Source organism: Bos grunniens, chromosome 29 (genome assembly GCF_055505025.1).
Source record: "Bos grunniens cultivar Pamir isolate PY7600 chromosome 29, Bosgru_T2T1.0, whole genome shotgun sequence".
Lineage (NCBI taxonomy): Eukaryota > Metazoa > Chordata > Mammalia > Artiodactyla > Bovidae > Bos > Bos grunniens.
Genome location: NC_141193.1, coordinates 27787509 through 27808512, shown reverse-complemented (window position 1 = coordinate 27808512; position 21004 = coordinate 27787509). Strand labels below are relative to the sequence as shown.

At 37.4% G+C, this 21004-nt stretch overlaps 1 protein-coding gene across 14 annotated transcripts in view; it reads right to left on the bottom strand.

The window, feature by feature from the left end:
- Positions 1-21004, bottom strand: part of NELL1 (neural EGFL like 1) — a 1048536-nt gene that overhangs the window by 164917 nt on the left and 862615 nt on the right. Inside the window, exon 16 of one of the 14 annotated variants that reach the window (XM_086385562.1) lies at positions 829-1048. The exons of the other annotated variants lie outside the window; for them this stretch is intronic. Coding sequence (XP_086241688.1) covers positions 849-1048 — 200 coding nt within the window. The 3' untranslated portion in view covers positions 829-848. Of the gene's footprint in view, positions 1-828; positions 1049-21004 lie in introns of those variants that run through there. 14 annotated transcript variants of the gene reach the window in all.

Genomic DNA, 21004 nt, shown 5'->3' with positions numbered 1-21004 from the left:
AAATGGATAAAAATTAGGTATGAACACATGTTTAAAAGCCATCAGAATAAAAATAAAAGGTAGTAATGATAAGAATGATCACCTATTTCTCTTCAAGCAACATTCAAATCAGAAAGACAGTTGCTTAAAGTATTGAAAGGAAAAACTGTCAACGTCTAATTCTGCATTCAGTGAAGATATCTTTCAATAAACAAGGTGTAAAAAGGCACTTTCATGCAAACAAAAGCTGAATCAATCACCAGCCAACTTACAGAACACTGAATGCTTAAGGAAATTCTTCACACTGAAGGAATTTGAATGAAAAAATAAAGATTAAGGAGCTGTGGAAGAGCTAAACAAATAAGTAAATATAAAAAACATCTTTTCTCATTTCTACCTCCAAAAAGAGAAGTTGGCCTTAAAGGCCTAATATTTATATATTTTGGAGTTTATAATATATGGAGAAATCAAATATATGACAAAAGTAGCACAGAGGCTAGAAAGGGGAAAAATAGAAATTTGCTGTTGTAAAAACCAAAAAAAAAAACAAACAAAAAAACAAAAACCTGTGATAAAGTGCTTGCACTACATGTGGGGCAATTCAATATTATTTGAAGGTAGACTATGATACTGGAGATAGGAATGGCTATCCACTCCAGTATTCCTGCCTGGAGGATCCCATTGTATAGTTCATAGGGTTGCAAAGAGTTGGACACAACTGGGTAACTAAACATCGGAGAAGGCAATGGCACCCCACTCCAGTACTCTTGCCTGGAAAATCCCATGGATGGAGGATCCTGGAAGGCTGCAGTCCATGGGGTCACTGAGGGTCGGACACGACTGAGCGACTTCACTTTCACTTTTTACTTTCATGCATTGGAGAAGGAAATGGCAACCCACTCCAGTGTTCTTGCCTGGAGAATCCAAGGGATGGCAGAGCCTGGTGGGCTGCCGTCTACGGGGTCACACAGAGTCAGACGCGACTGAAGGGACTTAGCAGCAGCAGCAGAGTGACTAAACATAGACTCTGATAAGTTAAAGATGTATATTGTAAACCCTGAAGCAACATCTGAAAAATAAAACAAAGAGTTATGGCTAATAAGTTAATAGTGAAGATAAGATGGAATCATAAAAAGAATCTTAAAGAAGGTGGGAAAAGAAGGGGATAAAGAATAGAAGATATAAATAAAATATGAAGAGCAATACAGTAGGTTAAAACCCAGCCATAAAATAGTTAGATTGAGTACAAATGGCCTAACCATTTCAATTAAAAGGCAGAAATTGTGAGACTTGATAAAAAAGCAATTCCCAAACATATGCTATCAAAGTGTATAGTTGAAATATAACAACAAAGACATGGACAAACTTACCATGCCTGTAATAATCAAGAGAAAACTCGAGTAACTACAGTAATATCAGAGAAAGTAGACTTTGGAAGCCATAAAATTAGATATTGGTCAAATTTGAACAATCAACCTGCTCTAATTGTCATTTACAAAATCTTCCACACAAAATTCTCTTGAGGAGCACATGGAACATTTAATGTTTGACTATATGCTGGATTCTTAAACAATTCTTAAGTAATTAAAAAGACAAATCATATATAGAATGTTACATTCTAAAATTAGAATTAATACAGAAGTAAATAACAGAAATATATTTGAAATATTTCTCAAATTCTCAGAAATTAAGCACACACACTTCCATGAAGGAAAGGCACAAGTAAAATATATACTGTAAAAAATATATACTGTATTTTGAATTAAGTGAAAATGAAAACAGAAAATATGAAAATGTGTGGGATGCTGTTAAAGCAGGAATTAAAGGGAAATTTAGAGCATCAAATATATATATATAAATATATATATAAATATATATATATAAGATTTCAAACCAGTGACCCAAACTTCTACCCTAAGAAGCTTTTAAAAAAACACATCATACTCAGAGTAAACAAAAAGAAGGAAATACTAAAGATAAGAGCAACAATCATTAATACAGGAAATGGATAAGCAATAGAGGAAAAGCAACAAATTCAAAGCCTGATTCTTTGAAAAGGACAATAGTATGAATAAACCTCTGGGCAGAGCAATGAATAGAAAGAAAGACCACACAAATTACAACTATGGATTTTAGAGATATCAAATTGACAGTCAGAATATATGATAAACAACTATAAATTAAACAACTTAGATCAACCAACTACCAAAGTCATTCAAGGAAAAAAGAAACAACAACCAAAAAAAACAGATGATTTCCACTTTTGGCCAAAAGAGAGAATAGGGGCTAATTTCATCCACCTGATACAACCGAAACACCCAGGCAAAATACATGAACTGTTTTTAAGATATTAGACACCAGGTAATGAATGACAATGAATATCCTGTGCTCTGATCTTTTCATCTTTCCTCAGACTTGTTATAAAGAGCAAATAAGGTTTTACATGTGAAAATTTCTAGCATAAAACATTAATAAATGTTTCCTTCTTTCCCTCTCCCATTTTTCCTTCCTGGAAACAATTCACATTTCCATGTCAAAGTAATTTCAAGTGTTACTGTGAAAGTTTTCCCCAAATACTCCAGGTCCATAACATATTCTGATGGAAATTGAATATGATTTTAGACAATGCTGCTCACACAAACACAGACACACATGTGTACACACGCACACACACACACCACAAGGCATTAATTAAGGAACTTCTTAAAAGGATTTTATTTCTTTTAGGGGAGAAAAAGCAGTCTCTCTAAAGTCTTTGTCGCCTCCAAACATTTTAGCACCTGTCAGGCTGAATTAAAATACATGTCATTCTCTCTTAGTCCACCAAATATAATTTAATGTGAATTCCTGATCCTATTTTCCCAGAATCTTTTATTATTACATTTCTTTCTGGGGACTGAACATAAATGGAATTACCAAGTCGAGAGTCTAAATGCAGCCTCTGAAGAATAACCTGTTTATAATCTGGCTCACAGTTCTTTTACGATAATCAATATATTTAGATGCCTCTCTTCAGGAAAAACTTAGGCTTTGCAGTCATAAAATACTGAGGCTAGATCCCAGTTCTAACACTTAGGAGTTTTCCAAAGTTCCCAAACCAATATCAATCATTATTTCATAATCAGTAAAATGATTTATTAACCTTGTTATGTTGTTCAAAGAACTAAATCAAAACATACTAATGAAATGTTCTGCACAGCGCATGGCACAAAACCTCTCTTCTGTTAATTCCCCAACATTTGCTTCTAAAAATATAAGTTTTTATTTAATAAAATGTCCCACCACTTCATGGGAAATAGATGGGGAAACAGTGGAATCAGTGTCAGACTTTATTTTTCTGGGCTCCAAAATCACTACAGATGGTGACTGCAGCCATGAAATTAAAAGACGCTTACTCCTTGGAAGGAAAGTTATGACCAACCTAGATATCATATTCAAAAGCAGAGACATTACTTTGCCAACAAAGGTTCGTCTAGTCAAGGCTATGGTTTTTCCAGTGGTCATGTATGGATGTGAGAGTTGGACTGTGAAGAAGGCTGAGTGCTGAAGAATTGATGCTTTTGAACTGTGATGTTGGAGAAGACTCTTGAGAGTCCCTTGGACTGCAAGGAGATCCAACCAGTCCATTCTGAAGGAGATCAGCCCTGGGATTTCTTTGGAAGGTATGATGCTAAAGCTGAAACTCCAGTACTTTGGCCACTCATGTGAAGAGTTGACTCATTGGAAAAGACTCTGATGCTGGGAGGGATTGGAGGCAGGAGGAAAAGGGGACGACAGAGGATGATGGCTGGATGGCATCACTGACTCCATGGACGTGAGTCTGAGTGAACTCCGGGAGTTGGTGATGGACAGGGAGGCCTGGCGTGCTGCGATTCATGGGGTCGCAAAGAATCAGACACGACTGAGTGACTTGTCTGATCTGATCTGATGCATTCAAGTAAGCAGTCTATTCTAAATTAAAAATCAGGGACTATCATTCTAACATGAAACCAAGAAAAGTTAAAGAAAGTGAAAGTGAAGTTGCTCAGTCATGTCTGACTCTTAGTGACCCCATGGACTGCAGCCCACCAGGCTCCCATCCATGGGATTTTCCAGGCAAGAGTACTGGAGTGGGTTGCCATTTCCTTCTCCAGGGGATCTTCCCAACCCAGGGATCAAATCCAGGTCTCCGGCACTGAAGGCAGACGCTTTACCATCAGAGCCACCAGGGAAACCAAGAAAGGGAGTCTTCAAATATCTCATAAGCAGTAACAGATTTGGAATTGATTCCCATTGTGTGCGGTCCCACCCTTCCTTTATGACACATTTTGCTTTCTTCCAGATAAGTCAGTCAAAATATAGCCTTCCTTCTGACTCGTCATGGAGACTTGAACATAATGGTGTTTCAGGATGGAATTTTTGTGCCTTCAGTGACTTTGTAACACTTTCTGTTCTTCAGTTGTAATTTCAAAGTTGTTAAGGTTTCCAACACACAACTGCATCATTTCTAATTTTCATCCAGATTGCAATTAGTATCATCATATGACAGGCCAATTATATCAGCTTATCCCTTAACAGGACAAATCATATTTTTGTACATAGTTGTAAATATCAATGTTCAAACAGTGATACATTTTAAAAAATACACTATAGCAGACAGAGCCTGGAAGACTTTTCTTCTAAATTAACTCTTGTGTTTGTTTTCTTCTTCTTTAAAGCTCTGTAGAACATTCATTGCAATCACTTAGATTTATCCCTTAGGTTGACTACAGTGAAATTAATATGGAAAAGAGAAAGACACAGATGGTTCACTTTTTTTTTTAGCTATTCTATCAGATCAACGGAGAAGGCAATAAGTACTGAACCCCACTTCAGTACTCTTGCCTGGAAAATTCCATGGACAGAAGAGCCTGGTGGGCTGGAGTCCATGGGGTGGCTAGGAGTCGGACACGACTGAGCGACTTCACTTTCACTTTTCACTTTCATGCATTGGAGAAAGAAATGGCAACCCACTCCAGTGTTCTTGCCTGGAGAATCCCAGGGACGGGGGAGCCTGGTGGGCTGCCGTCTCTGGGGTCGCACAGAATTGGACACGACTGAAGTGACTTAGCATAGCATAGCATCAGATCAAAGGAGTCTTTATATTTTTGGGTGAATATTTATTTTATTTTTTAAATTAAATGAACAATAATAAATGACAATAAATTTCTACTTTTTCTGACCTTCCAGAAGTACGTCACAGAGGTATCATAATTATCCATTTTCATCAGCGTTGATAGATCACCAGCAAAGCAAATTGGAGATGTATTTTGATAGCTCTTAAAAATGATGAAATCATTTTGAAAAAGAAAAAAGGTAGAGGGTTAACTGTACCTTGTTCCAAGGCTTATTGTCAAGTTGCAATGATAAATTCATGCAGTATTGGTTTAAAGATAGACAAATAAATCAATGGAAAACAAGAGAGTGCAGAAATAGACCCACTCACATGACACTTTTACATGACAACTAATTTGTGACAAGGGTGCAAAAGCGATTCAGAGAGAAAGGTAAGACATTTCAACAAATGATGGTAGAACAATGAATATACATAATTAAGAGAAAAATAAAATTTTGATTCATGCATGTCCTCACTTAAAAATTAATTCAAAAAGTAGAACAGACCTAAATATAAAAATTAAAATATTAAAATTTCTAGGGGAAAAAAATGGAGAACATTTTCATGACAATGGGTTATCCAAACATTTTTTAGATTTAACATCCAAAGCACAATCTATAAAGGAACAAATGGGATTCCATCAAAATCAAAGATGCTTCCTCTTCAAAGAAACTGTTAAGAAATTAAAAATACAGTCCACACTCTGGGAGAAAATAATTGCAAAGCATCTGTCAGATAAAGGAATTTTATCCAAATATATACACAAGACCTCTCAAAAGTCAATAAAGAGAAAACAGCCAAATTTTAACAATGTTTAGAAAGGTAGAACAGAAACCTCACATAGGAGAATATGATGTCAAATGAGTACATGGAAGGATGTCAAACACTATTTTGCTAATGACAGAAAAATGCAAATAACAGCCACAAAAAAATATATATATATAAGATACCATTAGACACCTGAAATAATAATTCTGGAGTACAAAATACTGGGAAAAGAAAAAGAGGACCCATTGTATGATTCCAGTGATATAAAACTCTAGAAATGCAAACAAATATATACTCAGAGAAACCGTTCAGTGGTTTTTCATTGGAGGGGAGGCAGAGAAGAGTAGGAGAGTAAATTACAAAGACAGATGAGGACACTTTATAATGATTGTTATTTTCACCAAAACATCTATATAAAAACATCAAATTGTATACTTTAAAAAGTAGCTGTTTTTTCTATGGCAATTAGACCTCAACAAAGTGTTAAAAATAAAATATATACACATGTATATGTAGGCATTTTGGTGAACTTAATATTATGCAAAAAATAATAATTATAAATAAATTATAATGACATGAGGAAATTATTAAGATGATCTTAAGAAATATTAGTAAGTTAAAAACTGAAAATAGTAAAGAGGCTCTCTGGGTAGAATAAAACATGAACAAAATGCAAAAAAAAATGTAATAATAATAGCATTAAATTTTCTAAGATCAATAAGATATATTCTTTTATGATCAGGAAAAACTGGTTTCTTGATCATTTGTTTTGGTAGCATTATTTTTTTTTAATTGGGGGATAATTGCTTCACAATGCTGTGTTAGTTTCTGCTATACGACAACATGAATCAACTATAAACATATATCCCTTCCCTCTTGCGCCTCTCTCCCACCCATTCCCCTACCCCACCCCTCTGGGTCATCACAGAGCACCAAGCCACACTCCTGTGTCATCCAGCAGCTTCCCACTAGCTATCTTTTTGATACATGACAGTGTGTATGTGTCAGTGCTACTCTCTCAACTCATCCCACTCTCTCCCTCCCGTGCTGTGCCCACTAGTCCATTTTTTTACATCTGTGTCTCTATTTCTGCTCTGCAAATAGATGATTCAGCATCATTCCTCTAGATTCCATGTATCGTTAATATATGATATTTATTTTTCTCTCTCTGACTTACTTCACACTGTATGACAGATTCTAGGTTTACCCACCTCACCAAACACAGATTCAATTTTGTTCCTTTTTATGGCTGAGTAGCATTCCATTGGACAAACTGTTTTTAATCTAAATTTCAATTGTAATGTTATCAAACACTCAAAATAACAATCATATTCAAAATGATATGGTGTCAGAATGGGAATTCTATTACTCAGTTGGAGGGAAAATCAATAAGTATAAATTGCAAAGAGAAAAATTTGACTTTTGGTGATAAATCTCTAAATGCATACATCACCAGAGAACCGTTTCACTTCCAAGACTTTTATCTGAGAATCAAATCAACCAGTTTGCAGAGAGGAAGCACATAGATGATCACAGCAGATCTTAAGCCAGTAAACCAGCAGTTATACCTTTTTTGTTCAAGTAAGAAACTGCTTATGGTGATGACAATGTAGGTCTCTTGTTTAAAAAATATATTCTGCTAAGGAAAAAAGTTTAAAAGTCTCAACAGCATGATTTCACTTTCATCTTCTAGTGTGATGCCAATTTATATGCCTTGAGTGAGCGCTGTTGTGTGGTGGTATGTACATGTATGCTCAGAGAGAAAATGTCAGTAATTGTACAAACACAATGTTAGCTTGAGTTATCTCTGGCTGGAGGAACAAAAGGGATCATTATTCTCCCTTTTAAACTTCATATCATCTCAGTGTTCTACAATGAAACTGCAGCACATTTTTAATCAGAAAAGAAAATAAATGGCTTTCCTTTTAAATGAAATAAAAACAAAAATTAATCAATTTCTGTTTTGAAGAAAATAAAAAAAAGAGACAAAAGATGCTTTCAAATTTCATGAATATCATGTCCTGCTTCTTACTACGAGCTCTCTATCTAAACAACTGCACTCATTCAATAATATCATATTGAAAATTATTCATTAAGCATGTACATCCTAGTAGCTCATAATAAGTACACAAAAAAAGAAGTGTAGAATGAAAACAGACAAAAACAACAAACATTTCACTTACGGGGATAGGAAAGCTAATTGTAGCTAATTTCCACTTCATGATCTTAAAGTATTAGTGGCCTCAGCCATGTACACAGCGTTTGCACTGCTGGGCTCACCTCCAGCTTATGTACACTCTCCAGTATGGAGCTAACATGTCACTGGCAAGAGACACTGCCTCACCTCCAACGCTCTGTTAAGAGACCCACTTCTTTGAATCTAGTTCTTGCAGTATGTATCTCTGAACAAGAGATGCCTCTAATGAACGTGTCAGAGTTCTATGCACTAACAAGCATTCAATTAATATATGCAAAATGATCCAATATACTTGATGTTGGACGGACTATATCTAAATGCCCTCCCAAATTTAAGTGGAGTAATTGATACAAGTGGGCTGCCCTGAATGGTTATGTTTCACGTTTAATTAAAATGAATTTAGTCCAGCTTTCTTCCTGTTGACCCATTATTTACTGCCTTCAATAAATACTTACTGCCTGCTTCCTCTGAAGGGGTTGATGTGCTAGAGAGTAAAGAATCATCAATGATTGAGATGAACAGGAACCTTACAATCATGAAGCTTATTCTCTATTGTTGGATAAGACAAATCAGCAAGTATTTGGCCAGAGATAATACAGAGTTGATTCAAAGAATTCCAGAAGCAAAGTTTTGAATCATAACCCTAGCAAATGAGAAAGGTTTCTTCTTAGAGTAGATTTATCTAAACTGACACTTGAAGAATGAATAGGCATTAACAGAGTGAACAGGGTGACTAGGTGAATGCTGTAAATCATTTAAACTACCAGTCCACTGTCTTTTCTATTGTAGTAAGTGAAACAAAAATATGTCTTTTCTGATGATGGGATCAGTATGAAGAAATTGAAGATGAATTTACATTATAGCAGCCTGTAGCTATCCTTTTGCTTTACTAGTTATTTTAATTAAATCATTCCCATACATTAAAGGAGAAGACAATGGCACCCCACTCCAGTACTCTTGCCTGGAAAATCCCATGGATGGAGGAGCCTGGTGAGCTGCATAAGAGTCAGACACAACTGAGCGACTTCACTTTCACTTTTCACTTTCCTGCATTGAAGAAGGAAATGGCAACCCACTCCAGTGTTCTTGCCTGGAGAATCCCAGGGACGGGGGAGCCTGGTGGGCTGCCGTCTATGGGGTCGCACAGAGTCGGACACGACTGAAGTGACTTAGCAGCAGCAGCGGCAGTATACATTAAAGCAAAAAAAAAAAAAAGAAAAAATCTATCTAGGGGACAAGGAAAGTAAGGTAACATTTCTGGTTAGAAATATATTCCATGCAACTGGACTTTTGCTACCCAAGTTTTCACAGTATAGCCAATGAAGAAACAGGTCAACTTTAATTTACTACAGGGCTATCTGCTCAGCCAAAGCTACTGAAATACCTTGTTGAAGATGTACTGCCTACTGATACCAGATCTTACCAAATGATCAACAAGAAAAGAGAACTAACATTTATAAAGAAACTAAGGTGGTAAAGTCTTAACGTTCATAATTTCAATCTTCAGATGATCTGGGAAACATGTATCCTTATTCCCAATTTTAGAGCTAGAAAACTATGGCTTGAGAGTTATGATTTACATTCAGATATAATGCAAACAACATCAGATAGCCTTTAATGATTGTGCATATCAAATAAACATAGCATAGTGTGAAAACACAAAGCCGTACAAGATACTACCCTATCTCCGGATAACTATTTAATATAGTAGGGAGGATAAAACACATCAAAGGACAATTCAGAACATAACAAAGTATGTCAAATGATACATGAGTAGTAAACACACCCACAGCCCAGGATGAGGGAAGATACGGTGGTTCAAGTTTGTCTGAAGAAATAAATATGAGGGATTTGAAAGATGGGCACATTTTTGAAGGGTGAACAGGGAGACAACTGAGACAGAAGAAACAAGTTTGGTTTGGGAAAATAGCAGTGTTCTGGAGAATAGAACCAGTTCATTGGTGGTGTTGAAAAAGATTCTGGTCTATAACACATGGGGGGTAAGATAAAAGAGATTTAACAATAAAGGCATTTGCAAAAACACAGCAGGCTCTGTAGAGCTGTGAACTAAGTATAGATAACAACTCTAATTCCTGCTTTCCATAAACATTTCACATCTTCAGCAACTTGCTTAGGTAATGTGATTCTCAGAGGTAAAAGCCTTTAACACAATTCTGGTCTGCAAACAATAAATGAGAGTTGCAGACTCTTCTTAGCAATCATGGGACCCCGACACTCTGCTGAAACTACTCTCTCAAAGAATGTTCATGGCTTTGTTTCTTTGGAATCTCAGCGACTTCCTTCCTCCCCATTCTTCTTGACTGTGTCACTGCCTCCTTCTTGACACACAGATTTCTTCAGTTTCCAAGTCCCTTCATCTATGAATTAATAAAAATTTCTATACCTGATACGATCAATGTTTTTTCCATGCTCTCTACTCATGCTTCCCCTTGTAAGAAAGAAAGCAACTTAAAGGCAAATAATATACCTCATTTTTTTCCCCAAGAATGTCTAGCTTTGTGCTCTAAATATTGTATTAGTCACCAGAATGTGAGGTAGCTAGCCCATGTAAGGTAATTGGAGACTGACAACATGGGTAATGTCTGTTGATAGAAATGGTCATGAATGAGTGGTTTCAGGAAATCCCAGGAGGACAGAAGGGAGTTCTAGTAAAGTGCTTCCTTCCTTGAAGTATGGAATGGATGAAAAGTATATGAGGGACACATGCAATACCTAAAACATAGAAGTTAAAATATGGTATAGAGTTGGAATAATCATTTTCTTGGCTAAATCAAAGATGATACTATATTAGCAAGAAAAGGTCTCCAAAGCAAAATCCTTGGCTCCAGAGTCATCAGTTCACTGACTATGCTTATCCCTTATCCCTTGCCCTGTAAACTAGCTGTGTGTCTCTGCTGGCCATCTGATCCCCATCTGTAGATATTACTCCTACTAGTAATCAGAGATCAGTCTGCTTCTCCATCATCAGAGTGTATTAAATACTTTTAGATGTATAAAACCAGTTCACTCAGTGCTTGGCCTACATTTTCTATACCTTCCAGGTGTAACGTTGATTAAAATCTGTCTTGTTCTTGTGGCCTCCTCACTCCCTTATACTTTATAACATTGTGAAATAAAAATATCTCCTGCCACATCAGTAAACAAGAAATGACAAGCCACAGTGATTTCGGGCCTCCAAAGGTGAATGAGCGCTCTCAAAACTGCAATCCAGCGGATGCTGCCACCCTTGATGGTGACTGCTGAGGAGCTGGGGGAATGCAAGAAGGAAGAACAAGGAAACAGGATTGACCCCAGAAAGCTGCAGGGCGTGTGAAAGGAATGAATGCAGTGAGCCCAGAGGCTGGAGTCCTTCCATACACAGAATGCTAAATTCCTTGACTTGATAACCTGATCTTTGATGTTCAGACTGCCTCCTCCCTTTGTTGAAAACTTGTATATAGCTTGACTTTCTGTCCTGCCTCCTCGGAGCAGTTTTCTCAGAGCTACTCAGATGCTGTCAACTGGGGTCAGAGTTCTAAACATTCCTACCAAACAAAATAACTCTACTTTCAGGTTGCGACTGTATTTTTTTAGTCAACAACATCCAGAGCTGGGATTCTGTCTTAAGAAATGAAGACTACAAGCTGAGTCAGTGTTTTCCTACCCATCTGACTATCCACTGACTTTCTTCTTCCCTGTCATGGTGTTTCATTGCTTCTTAGGTCTAGTTGTTTCTTAGTAAACTTGTCTGTAGCCTAGATTTCCACCTGGGAATTCTCTCCATTCTCTCAAACTCCCACCTTCACTATTTTGAACCATATTGCCTTCTAGTTCAATCTGTGTCCCACCTCAACCGTAAGCTTTATCTGATGGATTAACATTTTAAGTCTACAATATAGTAAGACAGGAAATGCTTATTTTACTTTGTTTGGATCCAGCCATTATCATTGATGTTACCGTCATAAAATTGAGCAGAAAAGGTAAAAAGGAGGATTAATAATTCATAACCACCTTATGTAACCTTATCAAAGCACAGAAAGGGCTGGCGCTGCTCAGTTTTAAAGGAATGCACTGATGCATTACAAAAACTCCATTCCTCATCACATTAAATTAGGTGAGAGACAAGTAAAAAGGAAAAGAAATTATGTATTTAACCAAATAATAATAATTATATGTTGCTGAAATAGTCTCCATTTTTGATGTCAAACATTTAGTAAATCCAGTGAACTATGAGAAGTTACACATTTTGAGCTCAAATAAAAATAGTGGGCAAGAGATGTTCTTTTCATGTACAAACAATAGGTAGGATAAAGTTTTTTCTCTTTTCAGAAGGCTTTCACTTAATCATTTTCCTTTCATTCTTTTATTTGTAAATAAATACAAAATACCAGATTATCAATTCAAATAGCCTATTCTTAAGGCTGTGATTGCTGACCAGAAGGACAAAGTTCTCAATGTTTATTTAGTACGGTTACCTGAGTCTTTAAAAGGGAGATATTGAAGATTCTGCCAAAGCAACATATTAAAAGAGAATAAAATTGGGAAGTGTTCATAGAAGTGGTTAAAACAAACTTTTGGGAATGGCTTTTGGAGCTTCCTAATCCCAAAACCGGAGAAGGCAATGGCACCCCACTCCAGTACTCTTGCCTGGAAAATCCCATGGACGGAGGAGCCTGGTTGGGCTGCAGTCCATGGGGTCACTAAGAGTCGGACATGACTGAGCGACTTCACTTTCACTTCTCACTTTCATGCATTGGAGAAGGAAATGGCAACCCACTCCAGTGTTCTTGCCTGGAGAATCCCAGGGGCAGGAGAGCCTGGTGGGCTACCGTCTATGCAGTCGCACAGAGTCAGACACGACTGACGCAACTTAGCAGCAGCAGCAGCAACAGCAGCAGCAGCAATCCCAAAACAGTACACAATGTTAGCAAATATATATAGATTCTCTACAATAATCTATGACAAAGTGGTAGAGAAAAGAGAAGCTTATAACAAACACAGGGCTACAGGAAATGGAAAATGAGAGTAGAATTTTAAGACAAGTGTAAAAATAGATCTTGGAATTACAAAAAATGTAACAGAATCATAATTACTTTGTTTTGTTTTCACCATTCCACATTTAACCAGGATATACTCATTATCTAGAAAAAAGTGCCATGTGGAAGGTGGCTTATTCTCATAGTGACTATATAGAGTTTCCTGTTTTCTGGTATTCTAGCCAATCATTCTGTGAAGCATTTCCTGACTGCCTTCACATGCTCATTATTGTACTACATGTTGTGAGAGATAAAAAGAGATGTGGTTCCTGTCTGTGGAAAACAACATCTAGTCCGGGTGTGGAAAACAGGCACGTCTAAAATGCCCAACACTGACACAAGAGTATTCAACAACTCAGGTGTTGGACAGGTGATCCTGTGAGGCTTACTAATGTCTCCGCAGTACTATCTGGTGGGAGTGAGAGGGAAACTGAGAATAGATATCATGGCCATCTGATGAGCCTCCAGGCTTCCTCTTCACTGGGGAAGTCACTGCTGCTGCTGCTAAGTCGCTTCAGTCATGTTCGACTCTGTGTGACCCCAGAGATGACAGCCCACCAGGCTCCCCCATCCCTGGGATTCTCCAGGTAAGAACACTGGAGTGGGTTGCCATTTCCTTCTCCAATGCATGAAAGTGAAAAGTGAAAGTGAAATCGCTCAGTCGTGTCCGACTCTTAGCAACCCCATGGACTGCAGCCTACCAGGCTCCTCCATCCATGGGATTTTCCAGGCAAGAGTACTGGAGTGGGGTGCCATTGCCTTCTCCGGGAAAGTCACTATTCTGATTCAAATGACCAAAAGAGATAACACAACTTTTAACATTCAGAAAATGAAGATCATGGCATCTGGTCCCATCACTTCATGGGAAATAGATGGGGAAAGAGTGGAAACAGTGTCAGACTTTATTTTGGGGGGCTGCAAAATCACTGCAGATGGTGACTGCAGCCACAAAATTAAAAGACGCTTACTCCTTGGAAGGAAAGTTATGACCAACCTAGATAGCATATTCAAAAGCAGAGACATTACTTTGCCAACAAAGGTCCGTTTAGTCAAGGCTATGGTTTTTCCAGTGGCCATGTATGGATGTGAGAGTTGGACTGTGAAGGAAGCTGAGAATTGATGCTTTTGAACTGTGGTGTTAGAGAAGACTCTTGAGAGTCCCTTGGACTGCAAGGAGATCCAACCAGTCCATTCTGAAGGAGATCAGCCCTGGGTGTTCTTTGGAAGGAATGATGCTAAAGCTGAAACTCCAATACTTTGGCCACCTCATGCAAAGAGTTGACTCATTGGAAAAGACTCTGATGCTGGGAGGGATTGGGGGCAAGAGGAGAAGGGGACGACAGAGGATGATGGCTGGATGGCATCATCGACTCGATGGACGTGAGTTTGAGTGAACTCCAGGAGATGGTGATGGATAGGGAGGCCTGGCGTGCTGCGATTCATGGGGTCACAAAGAGTCAGACACAACTGAGCGACTGAACTGAACTGAAGTTAACCCACTACTAGAAGGAAAAGGGGATTTGGTGGGTGAGGCACACAAAAACATGAGCAAGTCTAGAGAGCAGATAAACTAAGTGATATGATGTGTCAGTGACTGGGTGTTTGGAGTATCAGAACAAGACCCATATCATTCCTGAGAGTTTGAGTGATGAAGTAGAAAAGTTAAAAAGTCATAGAAAGTTGTAGGAAAAAACAGCAGCTCTGATAAGTTTCACCTGATACCCAGCCTGGCTCTAATATTTAGATCATGATATACTGCTGAATGTAAACTATTTCACATAGAATTGTTCAGTGATTATGAAAGAGTATGACCAAGTAATATACTTTTTAAGTCATGTATGAGCACAGATAAAGATAAGAGTTCAGTGCAAACTGACAAAAAATTTAAACAGTTTCCACTTTCAGGTAATAGTGACTGCTGCTGCTTGTTTAGCAATTATGACTTTAGTGCTATTTAATTTTTATACTAATTCCTATACAAAAGAATTACTAAGCTATCCCAATCATGCATTTACCCCTAACTCAAAAAAGTAAGGAATCCATAACAGAGTCATACAGCCCTTGAAACCTCCCCAAACTTAACACGAGATGAAATAACACAAAGTCATCTTCTAACACTTTTTTGTTGAGATTCCCAATCTCGTGCAATGTCCCTTGTTGCAGCAAATAGTAAACTGAACTGTATAGGTTTATCCTGATGTCCTTTAGTGAGGGGTATCAACCATTGTTAGGATTTCAGCTGAATGATGTAAGGTTTAGGACAAAGAATCAGGAAGCTAATAGCTCTAAGAACCAATAATTACAAGTATTTTCATTCTGAGTTTCTCAAAAAGTAGCTACTATAATAAGAGCTAACATCATCAATGTGTGAAATTCATTTTGCTTTATAATTTTGTAGTTATTTTTAGAGACATCATGAAAGCATTTGCCTTCACAGTAGTTAAAACCAGCCAAACAGAACGCTGAAAGGCCAAAGAATTATTCAGAAAACTGGTGGACAAGCAGAAAAATATGAAGACTAGACAGTCCTTACACCCAGTACATTTATAGTCCACTTCGGACTGGTTCAAAATTGGGAAGGAGAATGTCAAGGCTGTATATTGTCACCCTGCTTATTTAACTTATATGCAGAGTACATCATGTGAAATGACAGGCTTGATGAATCACAAGCTGGAATCAAGACTACCAGGAGAAATATCAACAACTTCAGATATTTAAATGATACCATCCTTATGGCAGAAAACAAAGAGTAACTAAAGAGCCTTTTGATGAAGGTGAAAGGGGAGAGAGAAAATGCTGGCTTAAAACTCAACATTCTGAAAACTAAGATCATGGCATCAAGTCCCATCACTTCATAGTAAATAGATGGGGAAACAATGAAAACAATAACAGACTTTATTTTCTTGGGTTCCAAAATCACTGTGGATGGTGACCGTAGCCATAAAATTAAAAGACACTTGCTCCTTGGAAGGAAAGCTATGGCAAACCTAGACAACATATTAAAAAGTAGAGACATTATTTTGTCAGCAAAGGTCCATCTAGTCAAAGCTATGGCTTTTCCAGTAGTCAGGTATGGATGTGAGAGTTGGACTTAACAAAGAAGGCTGAGCACTGAAGAATTGATGCTTTTGAACTGTGGTGTTGGAGAAGATTCTTGAGAGTCCCCTGGATTGCAAGATCAAACCAGTCAATCTTAAAGGAAATCAGTCCTGAAAATACTTTGGAAGGACTGATGCTGAAGCTCCAATACTTTGGCCATGTGATGCAAAGAACTGACTCAATGGAAAAGTCCCTGATGCTGGGAAAGACTGAGGGCAGGGGGAGAAGGGAGTAACAGAGGATGAGGTAGTTGGATGGTATTGCCTACTCTAGGGACATAAGTTTGAGCAAACTTGAGATGGTGAAAGATGGGGAAAACTGGCATGTTGCAGTCTATGGGGTCACAAAGAGTTGGACACAACTTAGTGACTGAACAATAAGACAAATTAAATTGACTTCTATTGTATCCTTTTAGTCTTGAGTTTACTATATGCTAGATACTCTTACAAGTCCTTCCCTAAAGATCTTACTCATCCATAAAACAGCCCTATAAAAAGATGCAAGTGTTATCTCAGTTTTGTTGATGGGTACATTGGGTACAGAATAGCAAAGAAAGTAGCCAGAGAGTTCCTTGGACTGCAAGGAGATTAAACTAGTCAATTCTAAAGGAAATCAACGCTGAATATTCATTGGAAGGACGGATGCTGCAGCTGAAGCTCCAAGACTTTGGCCACCTGATGTGAAGAGACAACTCACTGGAAAAGACCCTGATGCTGGGAAAGATTGAAGGCAAAAAGGAGAGGAGGGCAGCAGAGGATGAAATGGTTAGATAGCATCACTGACTAAATGGACATAAATTTGAGCAAACTCTGGGAGATAGTGAAGGACAGGGGAGCCTGGTGTGCTGCTGTCTTTAGGGTTACAAAGAAATGGATACGGCTCAGTGGTTGAACAACAATACCACATTCAACTAGCAAAGGTGGGTTAAAGGTAAAGAGACAAGCCGTTTGAGTTCAGAGTCCACATTCCTAACCCCTTAACTCTATTCCTTTTGAGAGATAGCTAATAGCACAAGACACAACATGCTTAAACATGAAAAACTGCAGAAGTAGTACATTGAGTGAAAGGTCAAAGGGAGAAGGGAAAAGGAGAAGGAAATATTTCTGGTCACTCAAAGCACAGGATTCTCCACTGGTGCTAACATAGAAGGAAACTTCTCTCAACTACAGCAAAAACTTAAACAGATCAGAATTTGGAAAAATGGATGTTTATTTTCTAATAATTAGACCCCCTCCTTCTCAAACTCACTATTTATTTATTTATTCTAATAATTAGACCCCCTCCTTCTCAAACTCATTATTTATTTATTATTTATTTTCTAATAATTAGACCCCCTCCTTCTCAAACATCATCTACATATGTAGATTTACATAAAATATGTAAATCCTAAGTTCTGCCTTAGAAACATTTTATAGGAATCAGAGCTGACTCTCTTTGTTGTTTAAGTATCTTGTATTATAATCTTTACCAAATATTTTGTGAATGTGCTAGACATCTCTGGGATGTATCAGGGAACAAAACAAATCAGCAGATTTCCCCTAGTGAAATTTACGTGCTTCCAGCAGGAGAGAACCAGTAAATGATAATTCTAATAAATAATTAGATGATATAGGATTTTGGAAAGTACAATAATTTTGGAAAGAATAAAATTGAGAACAGGCAAAGGGCATTGGGAGAACCAGGAGTGAGGCAGAGGAACATGCTGTAGTATTAAAAACAAGTAGTCAAGACAGGCTTCTTTGAAAAAATAAAACAAGTATCTTTGACACAGAAAAAATAAAATAAAGACCTCTTTGAGAACTTAAGGTATGAGCATAAATTTGAAGGAAGTCAGCCAAGCAAGTTATTGGCAGGAAGAAAGCAGGTATCTCAAACATCCTTTAGAATCAATAGAATCATTAAATTATAATATAGCTTGCTCCATAAGCTGAAAGAATTAGATTGGATGTGTTTTGAATAGTGAAGATGCCCAAAGATTTTCTTTTAAAATCTGCATACTGTCTCTGCCCTAGTCATATGCTTGTTTCCCCCCCGCCCCAAATTATAATAATTTGATTACTGGAATATAATCTGTTAAAATATTGAATCATTATGTTTTAAGCCTGAAACTAATATTGTAAATCAACTATACTTCAAGAAAAAAAAAAAAAAGTTCTCAACTTTCCAATTTGCATAAAGTAGAAAAATATGTCCATAAGAATTCAAACTATTCTCATTATTCATACAATGCTACAAATCCTATATATACTACAAAAGCCATGTAGAAAGTGTCTGTAGCCAAAATAAATACAACTTTAAAATGTACCTACAATGTCAATATATAGTGGAATAACCAAAGGAATACAAGACTTATAAAGGAAAGCTTACATTTCAAGTAAAATTTTAAATTTAAAGGTTGGTCTATGTATACCTGTGATGGATTCATTTTGATATTTGGCAAAACTAATACAATTATGTAAAGTTTAAAAATAAAATAAAATTTAAAAAAAAATAAAAAAAAAAAAAGGTTGGTCTAATAGAGAACAAATATAGGGATATCAAAGGGAAAAGGGAGAGAACTGGAGATTAGGAATGACACGTACGCACTATTGACACTATGCATAAAAAAGATAAGTAATGGGAACATATGTTGTAGCACAGGGGACTCTACTTAATGACCTGAGGTGACCTTAATGGGAAGGAAGTCTGAAAGAGAGGGGATATAAGTATACATACGGCCAATTCATTTTGCTGTACAGTAGAATCTAACACAGCATTGTAAAGCAACTATACTCCAACAAATATTAATTTAAAAAGGAAATAAAATGTCTGTTTACCCACATAGGTCACTATAGAAACGTCTGAGTTCCTCCAGAATAGAGTGCAGCTATCCATTCTGAAGGAGATCAGCCCTGGGATTTCTTTGGAAGGAATGATGCTAAAACTGAAACTCCAGTACTTCGGCCACCTCATGTGAAGAGTTGACTCATTGGAAAAGACTCTGATGCTGGGAGGGATTGGGGGCAGGAGGAGAAGGGGATGACAGAGGATGAGATGGCTGGATGGCATCACTGACTCAATGGACGTGAGTCTGAGTGAACTCCGGGAGTTGGTGATGGACAGAGAGGCCTGGTGTGCTGCAGTTCATGGGGTCGCACAGAGTCGGACATGACTGAGCGACTGAACTGAACTGAACTGATTCTGGCATTTTGATTTTCTGTAATGAATGAATGTATTGGGGCTTCCCCAGTGGCTCAGCAGTAAAGAACCCATCTGCAATGCTGGAGACCTGGGTCCAATCCCTGGGTCAGGAAGATCCCCTGGAGGAGGGCATGGCCACCCTCTCTGGTGTTCTTGCCTAGAGAATCCCATGGACAGAGGAGTCTGGCAGGCTACAGTCCATAGGGTCTCAAAGAGTCAGACATGACTGAAGTGACTGAACATGCATGCCTGCAATGAATATATTATATATCCAAACCACAGAGATACAGGAAACCTTTTAATTTGTCATTTAGTCTAGCTGTCTGAGCCTGTAGGAAATGAGACAAGAGTGATTTCCATAGTATGAGAAACATGAAATATTGCCCTATGATTTTTAACCTATTACATGTGAAAATCATTGTGTTTATACTGTGTTAAATAAACAATATATATTGTGTTAAATAAACAATAAAAAAAAAGTTGGTCAAGTATAGTCAATAGATTAACAGGCAGCATAACTAGGCAGATGTTATGTTTAGTTCTGATATCAAATTCTTAATATCTTTTATCTTTTCCATTCTTGCATCATAGACTCATGTTATCAGCCAGTAACCACAAAGGAAGCCTGATTACTGTATAGATACACGGAAGAAGTGAGTGTGTAACAAGCATCTCAGACATTCAAAATACTGTAGGCAAATTTTGCCTATTTTATTTTTTAGCACAGCTCTATAAGATGAATAAATAGTATCTTTATCATTTTTACAGTTCAACATATCAAAGGATAAGACAGAAAAGTACTAGGATCCTCTCCTGTGTCTAAAGGGATGTTGCTACTCAGAGGTTTTAGGGTTCCTGACAAAGACACTCTCTGAAATTTTGTGAACCCACATCCCAAGTCAACCAAACTGCTCAATTTATCTTACAGATGGATGAGAGACCAGCCCGCTCACAGTGTCTTCTAACCTGTGAATATGCAAAGGCTTTGCCATCAATCCAGTCCGAAAGGGAAAATGGATCTTAATATATTTTCTTCCTCAAAAGTGACTTCCAAATTATCTGGCATTTGAATTTCAAAGCTGATGCAGCTTAGAATGTCTGGGTTTGGAATAGCAAATCCCCTTGAAATAGCAAGTCATACCTTTGGTGTGCACGGAATTGAAGTCGGGGTGTTTACAGACAGAATTCAATCCAAGATAGGATAGAAGCTCCATTGCCTGACATGGCTTCCGTACTTCTAACAGACTAGTTTCCATTTCCATGTGCTGGTTTTAATAAAGTCAGAAATTCTCCTTTATCATTTAAAAAGCTAAAATATAAAAGTCAGATTCAAGCCCTGGTTTGAAAACTGGTGAAGACAACTGAATCATATTTCATCCCCTCCACCCCCAACCTGTCAATGTTACTTTAAAATCATAGTGCATAAGCTTTATATAATTGTCTGAACAATGTTTAACAGTTTCTAAACATTTTTTACTTTTCTGCTTAATGTTAAGTGCTTTAAAATCACTATTTTAGTGAACAAAGCAATCAAATTATGAAATCAATATCTTTCTTTTTGCATGAGCAATTGAAAACCCTTTCTGTTAATGTAAGAATGGCACTCATATC